The sequence below is a fragment of the Tachysurus vachellii genome, chromosome 21 (genome assembly GCF_030014155.1).
Source record: "Tachysurus vachellii isolate PV-2020 chromosome 21, HZAU_Pvac_v1, whole genome shotgun sequence".
Taxonomy (NCBI): domain Eukaryota; kingdom Metazoa; phylum Chordata; class Actinopteri; order Siluriformes; family Bagridae; genus Tachysurus; species Tachysurus vachellii.
Window position 1 is genome coordinate 7,530,628 of NC_083480.1, and position 18,869 is coordinate 7,549,496.

At 36.7% G+C, this 18,869-nt stretch overlaps 3 protein-coding genes across 6 annotated transcripts; 2 read left to right on the top strand and 1 right to left on the bottom strand.

Moving 5' to 3' along the window:
• Positions 1–1,420: 1,420 nt before the first annotated feature.
• LOC132837564 (inner centromere protein-like) lies at positions 1,421–5,860 on the top strand. 2 transcript variants are annotated; one of them, XM_060857290.1, is made up of 3 exons: positions 1,421–1,928; positions 4,684–5,085; positions 5,195–5,860. In XM_060857290.1, the coding sequence occupies exons 1-3, from the start codon at positions 1,505–1,507 to the stop codon at positions 5,620–5,622; spliced, it is 1,254 nt and encodes a 417-aa protein (XP_060713273.1). In that variant the 5' UTR covers positions 1,421–1,504; the 3' UTR covers positions 5,623–5,860. The 2 variants fall into 2 exon arrangements, with proteins under 2 accessions (XP_060713273.1, XP_060713274.1); XM_060857291.1 differs by having other exon boundaries at positions 4,684–5,081; positions 5,195–5,396.
• Positions 5,861–6,585: 725 nt separating this feature from the next.
• si:ch1073-513e17.1 (sialin) lies at positions 6,586–14,498 on the bottom strand. The gene is made up of 12 exons (XM_060857111.1): positions 14,153–14,498; positions 13,486–13,567; positions 13,146–13,315; positions 10,665–10,885; positions 10,272–10,505; positions 9,992–10,166; positions 9,638–9,756; positions 9,225–9,386; positions 8,934–9,066; positions 8,662–8,809; positions 8,124–8,214; positions 6,586–8,042 (listed from the first exon to the last, which is right to left on the bottom strand). The coding sequence occupies exons 3-12, from the start codon at positions 13,252–13,254 to the stop codon at positions 7,899–7,901; spliced, it is 1,536 nt and encodes a 511-aa protein (XP_060713094.1). The 5' UTR covers positions 13,255–13,315; positions 13,486–13,567; positions 14,153–14,498; the 3' UTR covers positions 6,586–7,898.
• On the top strand, positions 14,257–18,702 carry ppt1 (palmitoyl-protein thioesterase 1 (ceroid-lipofuscinosis, neuronal 1, infantile)). Of its 3 annotated transcripts, none has more exons than XM_060857113.1 (10): positions 14,257–14,452; positions 15,117–15,220; positions 15,551–15,660; positions 15,801–15,928; positions 16,021–16,091; positions 16,359–16,461; positions 17,060–17,150; positions 17,331–17,429; positions 17,522–17,593; positions 17,790–18,702. In XM_060857113.1, exons 1-10 carry the CDS (start codon positions 14,268–14,270, stop codon positions 17,910–17,912), a joined length of 1,086 nt encoding a protein of 361 aa, XP_060713096.1. In that variant the 5' UTR covers positions 14,257–14,267; the 3' UTR covers positions 17,913–18,702. The 3 variants fall into 3 exon arrangements, with proteins under 3 accessions (XP_060713096.1, XP_060713097.1, XP_060713099.1); XM_060857114.1 differs by having other exon boundaries at positions 14,448–14,572; XM_060857116.1 differs by lacking the exon at positions 14,257–14,452 and adding an exon at positions 14,460–14,572 and having other exon boundaries at positions 15,096–15,220.
• The last annotated feature ends 167 nt before the right edge of the window (positions 18,703–18,869 follow it).

Consider the following 18,869-nt stretch of genomic DNA (forward strand, 5'->3'; position numbering starts at 1 on the left):
CATGTGTAAAAGAGACTCTTTTCCATATGTTTCCCAGCTGTAGAGGGGTAAAGACAATGGCACCACCGTAAAATCCTCAATATCATTACTACACAAATAGGCACATTTATATCAATTTACTCTTTACTGTATTAAATTTTGCCTGACCAAGATCTATCACTTTCAAGAAAAACAATAAAAAAGTAAGTAATATATGTTTACTACTATAACATAAAAGTCAGTGGGATTAACAAGTTCTCTGAATACAGTAATCACTTAAATTAATGCATTTCATATTACTAATATCAAAATGTCTAGTGCAGTGTATCTCACATTTTATTGTTATTAATTTTATAATTTAACAAGCCAGAAATTAAAATAAGGTGCTAAATAAACCAGTATAGCAAATACAATGTTTTACGAAAGTGATTATTCTAAACATTAGATGGATAAAAGTTGTGTTTTAAAAATCAGTGTTGTTAATCTCATCACAAAAGAGAAAGATTTTAAATTCAAAACTATAAAATTTTATATCCAAAAGTTATTCAGAAGTTAGTACTAATAGTACTAGTAGTTCTCATACCAAATGATACAGTCTATAGTGTAGTTTAATTATAAGGAAATTAAGTTAACTTTCCTTTTTTACTTTTTTAAAAAGGAAAGAAAAACCAGTTGTAATTGTACTAACCTTTAGAATAATAATATGCGCTTACATAAAGCTTATAATGTGTAAAATATGTAAACAAAAAAAAAAAGATGAAAATAAATAAATAAAATTTTCAAGTAGAGGAAAGTGGGTTATACAGCATCCATTATATCACCAAATACATCTAAGTTTTTATTATTAGTTAAATGAACAAAATTTTTGAGTGAGTAAGTTTCTGGGAGAAGTAACACACAAATAATTTCTGGTTGCCAGGTCGGACAGTGACGTTTTGTGACGCATTTTTCATGCGACGAGCTGTAGGTTTACCAATGAGAATTTCGGCTCTTTTCATCGAGTCAAAATCATTTGGCTCAGTTCAACAACAAGAGCCGACTCTTTATACTCACAAAACGGCTCACTACCATTTTTTTGTGGTCCTTTGACCTGTGATTGGTCTTCATTGACTAACTATACCTGGAAATGCATTACGGAATCATATTTTACCTTCTGATCGACAGAATAACAATAACTTTGTAATAAAGTCTACTGCTATTGATAACTAATCACACCCCCCAACCACAGAGTGATAAACAATGTTAAACAAAGTCATATTGCCTCATAGACACCTCATAATAGGAGCAATACAATGTAATTACAATGTTATAGAAGCGACACTGTGTACATCTACAAAAAATGGGAGAAAAGGACGTGAGAAGAAAGAAACCCTGCAAACATGTACCGTAGGCGATTCGGCGAATGGTTCATCTAAAATAATCGGTTCAAAGAGTCGACTCACTAGCGACCGACACATCATTATTTGGGTCGGGTGTTTAAACCGTAGGCCATAATTATATAGCGGTCTGGTTACAGTTGCTCTAAATGAAAATGGCTGGAAATTGGAAGGATAGTGAAACGAAGGAACTGCTTTCTATCCGATCAGATGAAGAAATTATCCGCCAACTGAACGGCACCGTTCGGGATGCAGTGGTGTACGAGAAAATCACCCAGAAACTCAAAGAGCGTGGGGTTTTCAGGGAAAAGACGCAGGTGATTAATAAACTGAAAACTCTACGGAAGAAGTTTCACCAAATTAAACAACGCAACGGCCAAGTGGGAAAGTCCGACTGGCCGTATTTCGATATGTGCCATTATATATGGGGAGGTGGACGTTCTGCAAACCCCATGGCGTTGCTCAGTCCTTTAGAGCCTTATCCCTCTGAGAATGATGCTGAAACCGCTCTGAGTGATACAGAAATCCTCAAGACTGAGGTGTGCACTGAATTTGTGCCTTTAAGTCCAGCAGGTGGGTTTATTTCACATTTACATTAAGCAGACACTCTTATCCAGAGTGACTTACATGACTGGTGACTTGCTCAGCTTGGTGGACCTGGGATTTGAACTCATGACATTCTGATCAGTAACACACACAAACAATTATACGTGGTTATATTTACATTTCTGTCATTTAGCAGACACTCTTATCCAGAGTAACTTGCTCAGCTTGGTGGACCTGGGATTCAAACTCATGACCTTCTGATCAGTAACACAATTAAATCAGTAATTATTTAAAGGTGGGGTGCACGATGTTTGAAAGCCAATGTTGACATTTGAAATCACCTAAACAAACACACCCCTAACCCAAATGGGTGTCACCCCTGTATTGATAGCTCCGCCCCACACAGGCAACTATTATGGTGGAACCTGCTGGGGCAGCAGGCAGAGGGGATATTTTTATCAGTAAATGAACTCAATGAGTAATACTATGGTAATACAGGTCAAATGTCAAATGTAGTACTGTGTGTTGTACCGTGAAAGACGCGGAAGACGTTCAGTTCTTTCCAGCGCTGGAAAGCTGATCCTATATTAACACGGGTCCTGCTTCTTGCCTTATCATAAGCCTTTTTTCACTTTTCGTTTTTATCCGCCATGTCAATGTTTCAATCGCTTTCGGCTGTCAGACATGCACACTGAACACTCTCTCCGCCCATATTGACAAGACACGCCCCTTTCTGCTCATTGGCTACACGTTTGTTTTGTCGGCCCGACTGTTTTCTGAAGCATTTCTCAAACAACGTGCACCCGACCTTTAAGCTTTAAAGTTGCTATAACATACGTATGTGGTTGCCTAGTGGTTAAGATGGTGTACTACAGATCAAAAGGTCATGGGCTCGACTCCCAGGTCCACCAAGCTGCCGCTGCTGGGCCCTTGAGTAAGGCCCTTAACACTCAGTTGTATAAATTGAAATAAATAGGTAAATCACTCTGGATAAATTCTGTAAATATATGTAGAGGTGACAAACATATCTAACACACATCTCAGGCAACAACGTCTCATTATTACAAGGTTTCTTTGTGGACAGTGGCTCTTAAATAATATACATGGCCACATTTTCAGCATAGAATTAGTAAAGAGATATGTGGAGGGTACTCCGGTTTCCTCCCCCGGTCCAAAGACATGCATGGTAGAACCCACCTTCATTACAATTGTTTATTGTTTATTTTTCTTTATTTAAATAAACAAAAAATAAACAATAAACATGCATGGTAGGTTAATTGGCATCTCTGGAAAATTGTCCCTAGTGTGTGATTGCGTGAGTGAATGAGAGTGTGTGTGTGCCCTGCGATGGGTTGGCACTCCGTCCAGGGTGTATCCTGCCTTGATGCCCAATGACGCCTGAGATAGGCACAGGCTCCCCGTGACCCGAGGTAGTTCGGATAAGCGGTAGAAAATGAGTGAGAGAGTGAGTGTATCTTGGATTTTGGCCGTGACGTGAGGAAGAAACCATGAGAGGATCCGGACATGGAAGCGAACTTCTTCTCATCTTCTACTGCAAGATACTGATATGACAGTGACTGTGTTTACAGGATGTTCACTTGAACTTGAGTTGATTGTATAAAAGCAAACTAAAAGCACAGGACTGTCTTTATGATTACAGCAGATGTTTAAATCGATCATCGAGGTGAACTTATTTAATCAAGCTTGGGTATGAACTGTTTGGGTGAAGCCCAAATCTTTAGTAAGGATCAAAGTGCTATGAGGTTTGACTTTTTTTTAGCACCATTTGTGGAGTTATGTCTAAGTCCTGGCTCAATGGCCTCGCTCTAGACAAATTGACTCCATTTTGAAAGCAAGAAGCAGAGACCAAAGTCCAAAATCTTTTTCTCACTTGAACATGAGAGATGGAGTGATAGCTTAGAACAGGTTACAGAAATGTCAAAGTGAAGGAGGAGAACAATTGAAGAAGCGATTTGAGTGTATGAGAAGACAGAAGAGCTTCTTCCTCTTGTCCCCGTGGCCCGGCTTTAGCCTGTACATGACCCCTCATTAGACCCTCTTTCTCCTCCATTTACCATCCTTCGTTCTGTAGATAGGCACAGGCTCCCCGTGACCCGAGGTAGTTTGGATAAGCGGTAGAAGATGAATGAATGAATGAATAATATGTGGATAGCTAGAATTATGGCCATTCTAATGATTTACAAAAAATAGATAATTTTAAGATCCCATTTCACTTATTTGGATAACATGGTTCTACTTTAAAAGAGACAAGTGCAAGTCGATATTGCACTGAAAATAAAGAAAAAGGATGAGAGATCTTACATTTGTTCTTCCTTTGATCTTCAGGAAATTCAGATAAAGCTTTTTTTTTGAACATGTGACTTGTGGAATGTTCCACATATTTCATATTGGTAAATTTTTTTCACTTAAAAGGATTGAGCGAATCTTGCCGGAAACAAGTAAAATGTCCATTTTTCCCTAACCCATAATGGATGACTTATAAAACGGAAGGTTTGACACTTTTGACACAAGGACTTATTATGCTTATACATTTAATGATTATTTTCCATGTAGTTTAATTAATATTTGAAAGTGATTCAAGTACATATGTTGTTGTGAAGGACACCTTACCAATGTTTTAATTATATTTACCTACATATGGGTAAACAAAACGTTTGTTTATATTCACTATTTGTGCATCTGTGTAGTTATTATTAGTATTGCCCCACAATATGGGGCAGCCCAAACATGTGTGTAATGGCATTTCTGTTTTTTTCGCTAGAATCTCCTCTTTCTCCTCAGTCACCACCAAATAAAAGTGCTAAGAAAGTATCACGTGGGGAACAAATGGTGAAGGACATGAAAGAGTTTTTCTCAGAAATGGACAGAGACTTTGAAGAAAGGGAGCGCCTTCGTATTCTGGAGCAGAGACAGTATGAAGAGAGCTTAAGGAAGGAGGCAAAAGAGGAGGAGAAAGAAGAGCGTGCCAGGCAAATGGCCATGTTTAAAGAGTTACTAGAATCTCAAAATGATCTGCTAAGAGAACTTTTGCAGCGAATCCCATCATCAACTTCCCAGTGGCTTACCCCATCTAAAAGTAACGGTGAACCTGAATCCACTGCAAGTGTTGCAAATAACCTAGAGACCAAGGAGTGCACAAACTTTGTACCCTTTAGTCATGTAGGTAAGTTTGAGCTTGCTATCTACACTTTATCTGCCTAAAGTAACACTAGTGTCTAGAGTCTAGATGTGTGATTTATCTGACTAATAGGATTTTGCTGTGCCTTTTATAGAATTACCTCAATCACCACCAAACAAAAGGGCAAAGAAAGTATCAAAGGAGGAACAAATAGCCAACGACATGAAAGAGTGTTTTGCAGAAATTGCCAAAACCTTGGAAGAGAGAGAACGTCTTCGTCTCCTGGAACAGAGGCAACATGAAGAGGACTTAAGAAAGGAGGCAAAGGAGGAAGCACGAGAAGAACAGGCCAGGCAAATGGCAATATTTAAAGAGATGCAGGAGTCTCAGAATGGCCTATTAAAGGAACTGCTGAGGCGTATGCCTTCACCAGCATTACCGCAGTTAAATTCTTCTAAGTACTGGAACTCTGGCAATCAATCTAGGTTCAATGCAGACACTGCTGATAATAGTGATGTACAAAACACCTCAGAAAATGACATGATTTTTAACCCACCTTCATCTACGTCCTTCACAGAGTAATAACCATTATGTTTTTTAATTATTTTTGTACATTGTATTTATTTAGTAGCCGTCTTGAGTGTAATTCAGTCTAATTCAGTTGCTCCTGCTGTTAGTCTGAATCTAATTTATATTTTGGTACAATTTGTTACCGCACTTAATGTAAGTAGTTTTTACATGTTTTCTACAGTGCTTTCTGTAATTCAACTTGTATTCACTTGCACATTTGCTTGATGATTTCATCCAAGAAGACAGTAAATATTTTGCAAATAAACAATTGATGTCATTTATGGTGTATCACTAATTATCATCGTCAATCTAAAATAACTGGTAGCTTCAAAAAAGCCTTTATTTTGTCAGTGACAGATTTACAGTACACTGCCAGCAGAAACACACTGAATGCTGAAAAAAATAGTTTCAAATTTTTTTAGAAATAATTAAGTAAACTATCGATAGATGCATTATAAAGAACAGTCTTTACAAATACCAGTTGGTTTCCCAATTGGAAGAATATTAGTTTGAATCCCAGGTCCACAAATCTACACTACTGGGCTCCCTAGCAAGGCCCTTAACCCTCAATTGTTTAGTTGTAGGAAATGAGATTTAAAAAAAGTGAGTCGCTCTATATAAGGGCGTCTGCTAAATGCTGTAAATGTTTGTTGATGTTATCTCAGTGTCTATGTGAGTTTTTATCAGGATCTCTCCCACCTGATCCCCTGTTTTTTTCTCCCACCTCCCAAATTCAGTACAATTTGATTCAGAAATATAAAAAAAATAGAATAGAAATTTTAATTTAAATGTATATTTAATTTGCTAGGATGCAAATTAATAAATTGTCCCCAGTTGTAAATCAGTATACAATGTACCCTACTAATAAGTTAAGGTTTCTATCGCATCACCTTATAAAGGGAATTGCTTGTACTCAGTATGGTGTCACGCACAACTGAATTCACGACAGGAAAAAAAGATTTCAATTCACACACATTTCTTTAAAATTCTTTAATATTTATAATTAGGTAAATGAGAACGCTTTATTAAGACTTCCATAATGCCTACTTATTAGCCTTCCTTAGTTTTTGTGGCTGCTAAAGCATTCATTAAAATGCTTTATAAATTAAGAAATTAATATTAATAATTTTATTATTACACTGTAAAAAAAAAGCAGTACTGTAAGCACAATCAGTAAATAGACTAGCAGTACTAATCAATTTTGTTATATTATTCAATAAAAATTTAATGGTATTTATGCAGCTGGTGTATGATGTGTGTAAGGTCTTCGCATACTTTAGCATTGACACCACTTAATTTTCTATTATTAAGATAAACCCCACCTACTTCCCTTGTTTGTATCCCATCAGGATCACATGCTTATCACTCAAACTGATGTGATCATGTGAAATAGTTTGGCAGTGTACAACAATAACAAGGAGCTTGTATTGATTTTTCTCATTAAAAAAAACCTTTTGGTTAATCATGCTTTAGAAAAATACCAGCATACATAGAAATATGTTGTAGAGTCTTGCTGTATCAACAGAACGAACAGTTAAACTATAACTACTTATGACTAGAACAGGTTGATTAATGTGCTATTCAGCCTCATATACAGAATACACTTTCATTTTCCTTTACCACAAGCCATAATGCATTCCCAATTACTAATATTAAAGCTGTTATATGTTAAAAAGCCATATAAAATATAGCCAAAATATAACAGGTACAAACATTTTTTAAATCAACAAATAAAAATCAAAAGTTTCCATGAACAGGATCAGTAAAAAAAAACTCGCTTGTATGTAAGTTGTATCTAAAACAGTATAAAACTCCAATCTTTCAATGCTACAGTTATTGTATTCAGTGGCTGAAAACATTTAGTTATTAAACATTTTTAAAAAGTGTAAAAACATAAGAGAGTAAGAAAGGGATGTGTTTCTATACATGTGTATAAACTGTCGAAGTAAACAAAATGGTTTGAAAAATGACATTGTGTAAGAATCGGCACACACTGTAAAGGTGGTGCTGGTGTTTTATGTTTTTCTATTAAATCAAATGAAATGTAGCAGCATTCCAGTATTATAAGAGGCAATAGTTATTCCCAGGAAATGTCCTTAAATGGTACCTACTTTCAAATGAACCACATTAGTGATTATAATGGATTCTATACAAATATACAGTTAAACATACTGCTTCCCTTATTCACATATTATTAATTTTTGTGTACTATATTAAGAACATTAATTAGTAAATGTCATTTAATAATTCAAGTCAATAATTTAAATATAGTGCAGACTGTAACAGGTTCACGGTGTACTGACTGTCTCTTTGTTCTCCTTTAGAGCCCAAGCTTGGATCTTTCCACTGCCAAACAGTGTGTAGTATAAGGCTCCAAATACATTCACTCCTGCTGACACATAGAAAACCTTCCTCCAGCCCATCAGAGTATGCTTTAAAGAGAATTGGGGATTGTAAGGAAATAAGTTTGTGTGTGGTGTGTTATAAGTGATTAGTATGTAATAATAGCTCACGTCTTTGGTAAGTTGACCCGTTATCACCGGTGCAAGTATTCCTGGGATTGTGCCAAAGGTGTTGGTGATCCCTTGCAGAAAGCCAGAATACCTGAGAACAAGGGAAGAAGAAAAATATACAGGAAGATTTACGCAAAATTAAATTTCAAATTTACTAAAGACCTTTGTGTAAACAATAAGAAACTTTAATGATGGGGAACATTTATGAAACAGAAAATCACACACAAGGTGTTCAGCATTAAAAATGTACAAAATCTTTAAAATATTTATTTTTGTAATACTAAACTTCAACAACAATAATAATAATAATAATAATAATACTAAACTGAATAAATATGTGACAGTTTGAATGAAAATGGAGTTAATGTAGTGAAGATTTTCCCGTCATTACTGTTTGACACCAAGTAATGAATAATAATTATGGCCATTTGAAGGAAAATAAAAGGCTGGCCTCTTCTTTTATTCCACAGTACTGTAGCATATTTCTACACACATGAACCATCAAGCCTATGATATCAGAAGAATATAAAGTCCATACTGAGGAGCAATATCAATCTGGTTTATGAAGACTCCAGCTGAACTGATGCCCCCAAAAGTGCTGGAGAGTGTGAGAAAGGTAACAGCCAGGATGCCACTGCACCCAGAGAATCCAACAGCAACCAGGAGTCCTGCTGGGATGAGCATGCCTGTAGAAACACATAGACAAAACATTTTGCTATACAATTATTATTAAATTGAATAATGTCTTTCCACCAAAGGTAAGGGGGTAAATCCATCTCAAGATGATTGACCTTAATTGCTGCCACTAACCTGCAGAAGTGAAGATTTTGCGGACAGACGTTACACTTAGTATCTCCTTCTCCAAAAGTTTGTCTGCACACACACCTGAGAGGAGAGAGAACAACCAGCCACCCAAGTAGGGTAAGGCTGACAGGAAGGAGTTCTACACCACAGTGTAAGAGAATGTTAGATATCATGTCTTCATATCATAATGTAGTGTATGTTTGTCCAATTGTGGTTGATATTCATAGACACTATTTGTAAGAATTTATGCATGTTGCTCTAAGACAGAGAAGCCAGTGGGCCTTTAAATATTCTTACCTGGCGCAGGTCAAAGTGCAGAATTGTGTCCATGTAGGTAGGCAGCGAGGTAAGCAGAGTGTAATAAGACCAGTTAGCACACATCTGTGTGATGATGATGGCCCAGAGAGGGCCTGAGTGCACCAAGGGCAACAACGGCACCGACCAACCGTGAGAACCTCCCTGTACAGTAGAGAAAGGTATTATTATTATTATTATTATTAGTATTATTATTATTTGCAATAGTAACTGCTGATGACATTTAGGCCTAAATAAGATCAAGATATTTAAACCAACATCTTCTTACATTGCCATGTGTAGCATCTGAGAGGGATCAGGTCTAAATATCACTACTGAGGATAATTTCAAATAACTATGTACAAAAATACTACACTATTTTATCTGCAACTCATTATTCATTGATAACTTAATACCTCTGAGCCTATAGAGTTGATAATGTATTCTTTTTCTCTGTCAGTTATTCTTGGATGTGTGCGAGGTTCATCTGACACCATGAAGAACCACAATACTGCCCAAAGACATCCTGCGCCCCCTGGTGGCAAAATGTAAGAATAAAGACTGATCGCCATGCCAGTGATTTCTACAAATGTTGAAATTTACTCCACGGGAAAAAAAAAAAAACACTTACAATCTAAGATATGTGTATTTTAAATGCATACCAAGACAAGTATAGTTACTTAACAATTGATGTATATCACACAATATTTGTGAAAAGTTACTTTTAATAGCATTTAAGGAAGATGTATACATTAGATTTAGCTCATTACCACAGCAGTAGAAGACTGCAGGCCAGCCCATACTGTGACATATGAAGCCTGTAAGAGGGAAAGCAACGAAAGCACCAAAATTTCCTCCTGCTCCTGAGATAGTCATCAGACGAGCTCTCTCCAACGGAGGTGCCCAGCAGGCCCACATAGCCATCATGGCAGGGAATGTCACGCCCTTAACACAAAAAACACTTCTATGTCCAGGCTCGATCAGTGGTATTACATGAAAATGAATTGTGATAATGTCAATATTAAAAAAAAATTTTTAATGTGTACTCACCTCTCCAAAACCCTCCAGAGCTCTTAGAGCAAACAGCCAATTGATCCCAAGCTGAGCAGCCAGAGGAGTAAGAATAGTGAGGATTGCTGTACCCAAAACCCCTCCTCCCAGGAACCTACTCCCACCACAGAGACCTGACAGGTATCCCCCGGGGACCTGGGTGAATATATACCCAAAAAAGAAAGCACCAAGCAGCATTCCCTGAGTCTGAGGATTCCATGGGTATCTTGGTATCTGAGAGACATGAGAATGACACAGGGTGATAAAAACAGTATATTACACTATACTACAGGAAACCAGGAGTGCAGGAAGTGCAGTGGCCTTTAAGCAAAATAATCACTGAAATTTCTCTTTACACATGCTAAAGTTGGGAAAGTGGACTAAAGCGCTCACCCCATCTGGCTGATCAAGGTTTTCATTGCTGTTGTTAGAGGTAGTAGAAGATGCTGGACATTCCTTTGATTCACTGTCATTAAACACCGGCTGGATACCAGTTGTATTGACCATAGCGACCATGGCGACACTGAGATTGACCCGGAGCCCGTACACCACAGCGAAACCGAGGAACATCATGAAGGCCAGGTTGTATCGCACAGAGCAGCACTGAGGAGATACTGTTCACATCCAGAAAATACAAACAATTTACAAGCAAACCAATGGCACAGTAACTAGCATATTATTGGGTAAATATAAGTCATCTTGTGTAATCATTGACACCTTTTACAGACAGAGTTAAAAAAAAAATTTGCTACATCACCACTCCAGGGTCTCTAGTTCGATCCCGACCTTAAGTTACTTTTTGTTGAAGTTTCACATGTTCTATTTATTTAGGTTCAAATTTCTCCCAGCTTTTAAAACATGGACTGGTTCTGTACAAATATCTTTAATTTGACACTAAATTTGCCATACTGTTTTTGAATTACGTAAATGCTTGTGGTAATATAAATGACAAAAATGTGCATTATATTTCAAATGTGATTTCAGCATGGCCTACAGCAGAGGTATTCAACTAAAATTTAAAGAGGTCCAGTATGAAGCGACGGTCCGGAAGATCATAATGTCTCACTAGTTAATGTGATATATATTTAAGTAGCCTTGTAGTTGTATCAACATCTGCAAGCAATCAATAACTGACTGTCAAATCAAATAAATTCAGTACAATTTAAATACTTTTTGACAATATTTATTGTCACGTAACATAGAACCGAACATATGTATGATTGTAGATATGTACAACGTTATCTCATTAAATAAATAAAAGTAGGGTTACATTTCAAAATAAGAGAAAATAAATAAAATGTGAAAATTGTGTATATTTAAATAAAGTGCTTAACTTTCCCTTTTATATCTCAGTGAGAGACCTGAGCTCTAGCTTGGCTTGGCAGGATGTTAAACCTGGGCTTGAATGGAGTCAGGGCCGTTCTCATACACATGTGGAGGTGCTCATTAGTGACCCTGGAACTATATTTAGTTTTGATTATGTTCATTGTAGAGAAAGCTGCCTCACAGTTGTATGTAGAGCCAAACATGGTCAGGATGTATAGGGCTACTTTGCTCAGACCTGGGACGCTGTCTTCAGATTTGAGCGGATATGTTTGTTCAAAACCTTTATGTTTTGTCTCATAATAGCGTTTCACATTGTCACTTTTAATAAGTGCCACGGTTTCTGTACATATGAGACACACTGATTTAGTGGGAAGTGGGAAGTGTGAACAGAGTTCAGTCTCCGTCTCACTCGTCTGTTTCTCTCCCTTTCTCCGTCTCACTCGTCTGTTTCTCTCGCTTTCTCCGTCTCACTCGTCTGTTTCTCTCGCTTTCTCCGTCTCACTCGTCTGTTTCTCTCCCATTGTTTTCTACATGTACATCTATCTTTCTTTCACGTGTAACTTTACTCTAATTCTCTCTCATCTGTCTTGCACTGCTGAGTCGCAGTTTACTTCAGGAATGCGCAGACTTGATTGGCTGAGTGTTATAACGTGGGATGGCTTAATTCGCATGCAATTGGTCTGTGTGTTTCCACTACCACTACCGTAAAGATCGCAAAAGCGGCGCCGATAAAATAAAAGCGCCACGTCAAGTTTTAAATCATAAACTTTTGTTTTGGCTGTAGGTCCGGGTCCGGATTGGGCAGCTTCTGGGTCCGGACCCGGACCGCGGTCCACCTGTTAGTGACCTATGGCCTACAGTAACCAAGTAGCTAAGGGTACAACTTTGTTAGACTATTTTGACAGAGTAGGCACTGATAGGTAAAACTGAAAGGTAAAAATCTAATGGTTCAGTTTCTCTGTGGCAACAAGGTTCACTGGATATCTTAAAAATGTGAATCTGGAAAAGTATAAGTTTAAAATGATAAAAATGGTCATTTCAAGTTCTCAAAAATGCGCAGACGTGATTATTGGAGAAAAGAAATATATGTGCAGATGTTACTGTTTGCTGTAGTCTACAGATGGGGTTTAACATGTTAACCAATGTTGACACTCGTTTCCTTCACTGCTAAAGAAGAACTTTATCAAAGTCAATATTGAGAAATACGTCCTTAAATTCAGTAACACATTGTTAACAGTATTTTCTCTGAATCAGAAAATGCACAAACAAGCAATGGTGTTTGTGACATGGTAACATCCATTCTTAATGAATATACTTTAACACCATCAGATATTTCAGAAAACCTATACAGCCTTAAAATCAGACAAGTAGCCAGAATTTTCTACTGTTACATTTGCATTGACTCAGATCAGCCAACGACTCAAATAATTTCTGTAATCTCAAATAATCCAAAACAGATTTATGACTAAACATGTTTAATCAGATATTGCAAAATTGTAATCTTAAAAATGAAATGCAATTACATGTAAACATTTATAGGAAACAAACCTGTATGTTGTTCTGAGTGTTTCTGCAGCAGCGGTGTTTCCTCTCCTTCCTGATCGAAAAATGTATCATCCACAGTTGAGGGACTAGACCATCCATCACGTAGGGCCATTATAAATGTTCAAGGGCAACAATTTTAAGATGTGCTCATCAAACCATAGCGTCCACAAGTCCTGCATCAGAAAACAATCCAATTAAATCATCTAATACTGAACTCTGTTCTTAAAAAAACTATAAGGCTTTGAGAAACAAGTGCTTCTTTGCAGGCAGAAAAAAATATGCACAGGTCAATATTTCAGAGCACAAAGTGTGATTTGTAAAGACTTTCTGTTTAATAACTTACCAAATAAAAACCCTCCGGGTTGAGGTTTATTGTAGCTAATCACTGATCCAGTTTTATAACTTTTTCACCTACTCACGTACTCCTGTATGTGGAAAAAGAGCTTATTAAGAGATATAATGCCATCAGTAATTCAAAACTACACCTTTACTGGGGTCTGATTCAAGAGACACAAGTTTGTCCTGATCCTGTTAGACATCTAAAACTATAACTGCTCTAGTCACACCAATGTTTATGATATGGGAGTCTTATGACTGCAAATGTTCATGTTTTACTTGTGACCAACTCAAGTTCCTCTCGCAATCAAGTCTGTGCACTCAAACCTTAAATGTTCTAACTGTTGTTATTAACTAATGTTATTTAAGCATCTACTTAAAAATTGATAAGGTGTCCATTAATGATGCATGTTAACTGATTTCATTACACTTAACACTCAGTGAATTTTGAAATATATAGAATTTGTATAAACTCTGTTTTCTTAGACATATAAAAAGTTATATAGGTCAGCTTGATCAGACATATAAAGTATACAATGTTCTAAAAAGTCTATATTAACAGTACATACTGACTTTTCCATATACAATATTAATACAGTGTAATGGTTTTTTACTCTAAAAAAGTAAAAGCTTTACATATTTATTTCTTATAGATCATATTAAATGTTTCTTACCACATAATGTAAATGTTCTTTTAAAAGATGTTTGTATTAGTAAGTACAATCTACATTGGAAATAACCAGTCAGTCGTTCACATTGTTATTGTTGTTAATAGTAGAGGTATGTTCAATGAAACAAATCTTAAACAAGCAGATATCGGAAAGCAAAGACGTACACTATTTGGATAAGACTGAATGTGCGCAGCCGTTGCGCTGTGTGAACAAACCCGCTTTAACGAGTCGATCATATGACCGAAAGTCTCTGAAAACACTGATCTCTAAAGCATGCGGATTGACCAAACGTAACTCATTCAGGTTCGAATCTTTCACCCATGATATAAAGCACTTGTGTTTTTGTGCCGGATACAAAGCGAAGGCGCTTTCGTTTGTTTTTCACTGTCATTCGAATCGGTGCCGAATTCAGGAAGTGACTCAGTAAGTATGCGTAATTTTGCAGCTTTGCATAATCAGACGTGTTTAATTAGCTGTAAGTAAGTCTTGCACAGTTGGAATACTGGCCTAATCGATGTATCTGATGAATTATAAAGTCAATGTTGTTCATAGCGAGTAAAACTCCATGGAATCCAAGCAAACACTCCACGACAACGAATGACGTCACTTATTTGTGACCGTAAGAAACATGTAAGAAGCATGCAAGAAGCATTAGAATCATGTAAGAAGGGATGTGGTAGCCTAGTGTTTAAGGTGTTGGATTACTGATCAGAAGGTCATGGGTTCGAATCCCAGCTCCACTAGACTGCAACTGTTGGGGCCCCTGAGCAAGGCCCCTAACCCTCAATTGCTCATTTGTATAAATTGAAATAAATTGTAAGTCACTCTGGATAAGGGTGTCTGCTGTAAATGTAAGCATTTCAGTATTTCTTTCACCTTCAGTCTGTAGCACTTCCCTGTGCAGTAGTCACGTGCTTTACTGTTGACATCTCTGTAAATTGTTCAGTTCTTTTGTTGACCACTGCAGACCAAACATGGCATCGCTGCTGCTCTTCGGATCACTGCTTTTAATCTCTGGAGCAGCGCAAGGGTCCAATACCTCCATCCCTTTGGTCATATGGCATGGAATGGGTAAGACAACTACTGTGTCCAGTATTAAGTAATGTTAGAATGATTTTCTATATCATTTATGAGTATTATATAAGATGCAAATGCATATAATAGTGGAATGTATTACTTTCTTGTATTACAATAAACATTAATATATAAGTCAAGTGAAATATGCAGGTCGGTTAATTAGCACTTGGTTTGAGTGTGTAAATAGTGCCCTGTGATGTACTGATGTTCTATGGTGTTCTGGGGATAGGATCCTAATCCCTAACCAGGATAAAGTGCAAGCAAAATGTAATCTAATAAATGACAGACCTGGAACACAGACTATTTTCAATCATGTTTGTGTAGGGGATAACTGCTGCAACCCTATGAGTATGGGCGGTATAAAGAAAATGGTGGAAGAACAACTGCCTGGTATATACGTGCTGTCTCTTATGATTGGAAAAACTATAGCAGAGGTACCCATGTTAAATGTCTTGATACACTGTGTTTTATTTGTTTTAGCTTGTGTTTTATGTCAAAAAGTAACGGACTCTTTTTGTTTCATTTTCTGTCTTATATTTTTTGTTGTTGTTTTGCTTATTAATCTGTATTTCAGGACACAGAAAGTGGATTTTTCAAGGACGTTAATGAGCAAGTTGCCTTTGCATGTGATAAAATAGCAAAGGACCCTAAACTGAAGGGAGGATACAATGCAATGGGCTTCTCTCAGGGCGGACAGTTTCTGTAAGTACTGTGTTAATGGAGACGATTCATGATGATCTGTAGTGTGAATAAACACTTTGATGTTTTCCTGTTTTGTGCTTTTCTTTTCTTAGACGTGCTGTGGCACAGAGATGTCCTAACCCTCCAATGAAGACTCTCATCTCAGTTGGTGGACAGCATCAAGGTAGGGAAATAGCTGTTTAACTGAACTGTGCAATTGTTTGTCAGTCATATTCAAAAGTCATATTCAGGTTCATTGACTCAACTTGAAATATATACACATAGTTAAATATTTAAGGTAAGCACAGTTTGTATCACATTTCCAAATGTGATGTGTTATTATACTGAGGTTACAAACTAACTTGTTCAGGTTTCATTATCATGTCTCTTTCATTTCTTGTTTCTTTCTTGTTCCTGGTTTGTCAGTTGTTTTTGTTCTGCTTTGCTACAGGAGTTTATGGTTTGCCTCGATGCCCTGGTGAGAGTTCTCATATTTGTGACTGGATCCGAAAGGCACTAAACTCAGGGGCCTACACAGATGCAGTGCAGAAACAGTGAGATTGTGATTTTCTTTGACAGTGGTGACAGGTTTTTAAACAGTCATTGATTATTCATGACCATGGAAAAATAGGAGTTATCTTTTATTCATATATAACAATGAATTGATGAATCTGACTGGTCAGGTGGTGTTGATTAAATTTCTTTAACAGTTCTGTCAGTAACGTTGACTGTAATTTAAGTCAGAGGTTTATATTAATGCACTTTTTCTAAAATGTTATAATTTCTAAACAGATTTTAAAAATGTGTTATTTAAAGTGATAGATTTATAGTTGGTAATATGGTGAAAATATTTGCAAAGAGATGATTATTTAACATTTATGCAAGGAGTCTTAACTGTCAGTGTCTTTGTAATGGTTAGTAAGTTTTTCATCTCTGGAGTCTCCCTGCTTCAGGTCTTTGCACTTGCTGGTTTCTCTGTAACAATTGAGCATAGTTCTTTGCTCATAGTAACACTCCAGGACACACTGTTACTTGAGAAATAATACATTTTTGGTGGTAATGCATCACACCCACCCTATTGATTATTTTCTTATAAGTTCTCACCACAAGTGTTTTATTCCTTACTTAACTGTGCACATACTTGTGCTTTAGCTTGGTGCAGGCGCAGTACTGGCACGATCCACTCAATGATGACTTGTACAAAAAGCATAGTCTGTTTCTTGCTGATATAAATCAAGAGCGGGTACGTCTGTTTTTCTTCGAGTTGTTATTTTTACAAAGTGTAATACAAAAGAATGTCATTAATGAATGAATAAAACCTATTATAGGTTGCTTGTGCCAGGTGAACTTTCTGGTACATGAAATAAGGTTTTAGATAAGAACATATCTGATCATGTCTTTATTTCATTTCCATTTCCTAAAGGTGGTGAATGAGACCTACAAGAAAAACCTCATGACTTTGGAGAAGTTTGTAATGGTTAAGTTTCTACAAGACACCGTTGTGGACCCTGTGATATCTGAGGTAACAAAATGTCTGGCATTAAAATCTACTCATTAAAAGCTCATCAGTTGCACACCTTTGCTTACATTTATTATTTCGCTTCCTTATTTCAGTGGTTTGGCTTCTTCAAAACTGGTCAGGCTAAGGAGACTGAGACTTTGCTGGAAAGTGCCTTATTTAAAGAGGTAAGAATTTCACAGATGGCAGTTTCCTAGGTAACTAATTTCTACATTTGAGATTTTACTATATTTTTAGACCATCCATGATGAGAAACATCCAAGTTGCATCAGGGTTGAGACCAACAGACTTCTGTTCTGCTACCTGTTTTGCAAGTGAAATTTCAAACCAAGCAACCATCAGTGTGTCTTGTATGTTTTTTAGGATCGCCTGGGACTGGCAGAGATGAAAAAAGCTGGAAAATTGGTGTTTCTCAAGACTGACGGAGATCATTTACAGTTTACTCAAGAGTGGTTTAACACCAATTTAATCCCATTTTTGAGGTAATCGCCCAGCTGGCGGTGTTAATACCAGATCAGTAACAAGAAGAAACAGATCCCATGTGCGCTCATACCATAATGCTGTACTACTTAAGCCTATCAATCTAATGACATTATTATTCTTACTAGAAAATAGCTAAATATTATTGCACTGATGGTTTCCTTTATCAAGCTGACCTGAGTTCAGTCAGATTCACCTGAGCCTCAACCTAAATTCATCATGCATAAAAATATCAAAATATAGGTCTAGGATGTAAATTTGAGATAAAACCTGCAAACAGTAAGATATTTTGTATGTCCCATTCACATAGCTGTAAAAATTCAAGGAAAATCTTTGGACTTCTCAGCAAGAGCATTTAAGATAAACTCAATTTTGGCCACTTGTAACATATTTCATATTTTTTAATCTTCTTTTCTGTAATCTTTTTAATCATGCTGTTTTCCTTTTTACATGTTTTAAGACCGAAATTGTAGAGTTCAGTTTGGGTACATTTAATTAATTCTAAGTTCAAATTATGCTTCTCTTTTCCTGTTAAGCATCATGAACTGGGTTTCAGGTTCTAGTGTATCTGATTGACAGAACTGACTAAGTTTGCATAGCTATCAGTTTCTTCTGTAAATGGTATTTTATGGCAAGGTAACTAATAAAGTCAATTGTTTTAACTGATGCTCACTGGATTTGGAATGTAAATGTTATGTGCTCTTTGTTGTATACTCTGTTCATCAACCCTGAGCTTGGGAAATGCACAACATAAGTTCATTTGATGATGGTACAATAAACATATTTGAAAGGTAAAGCAGACATCTTTTTGGAGTTTTGAAAAGGCAGCCATCCCTAAACTGACAGGTACAGAAACTGTTAAATGGGGATTAAGAAACCAAAGTGAGAGCACAGTGCTGATTTGTAGCTTAAATCTAAATGTATTTCTCAACATTTGGATATGCTGATGACTTTTAGATCCAA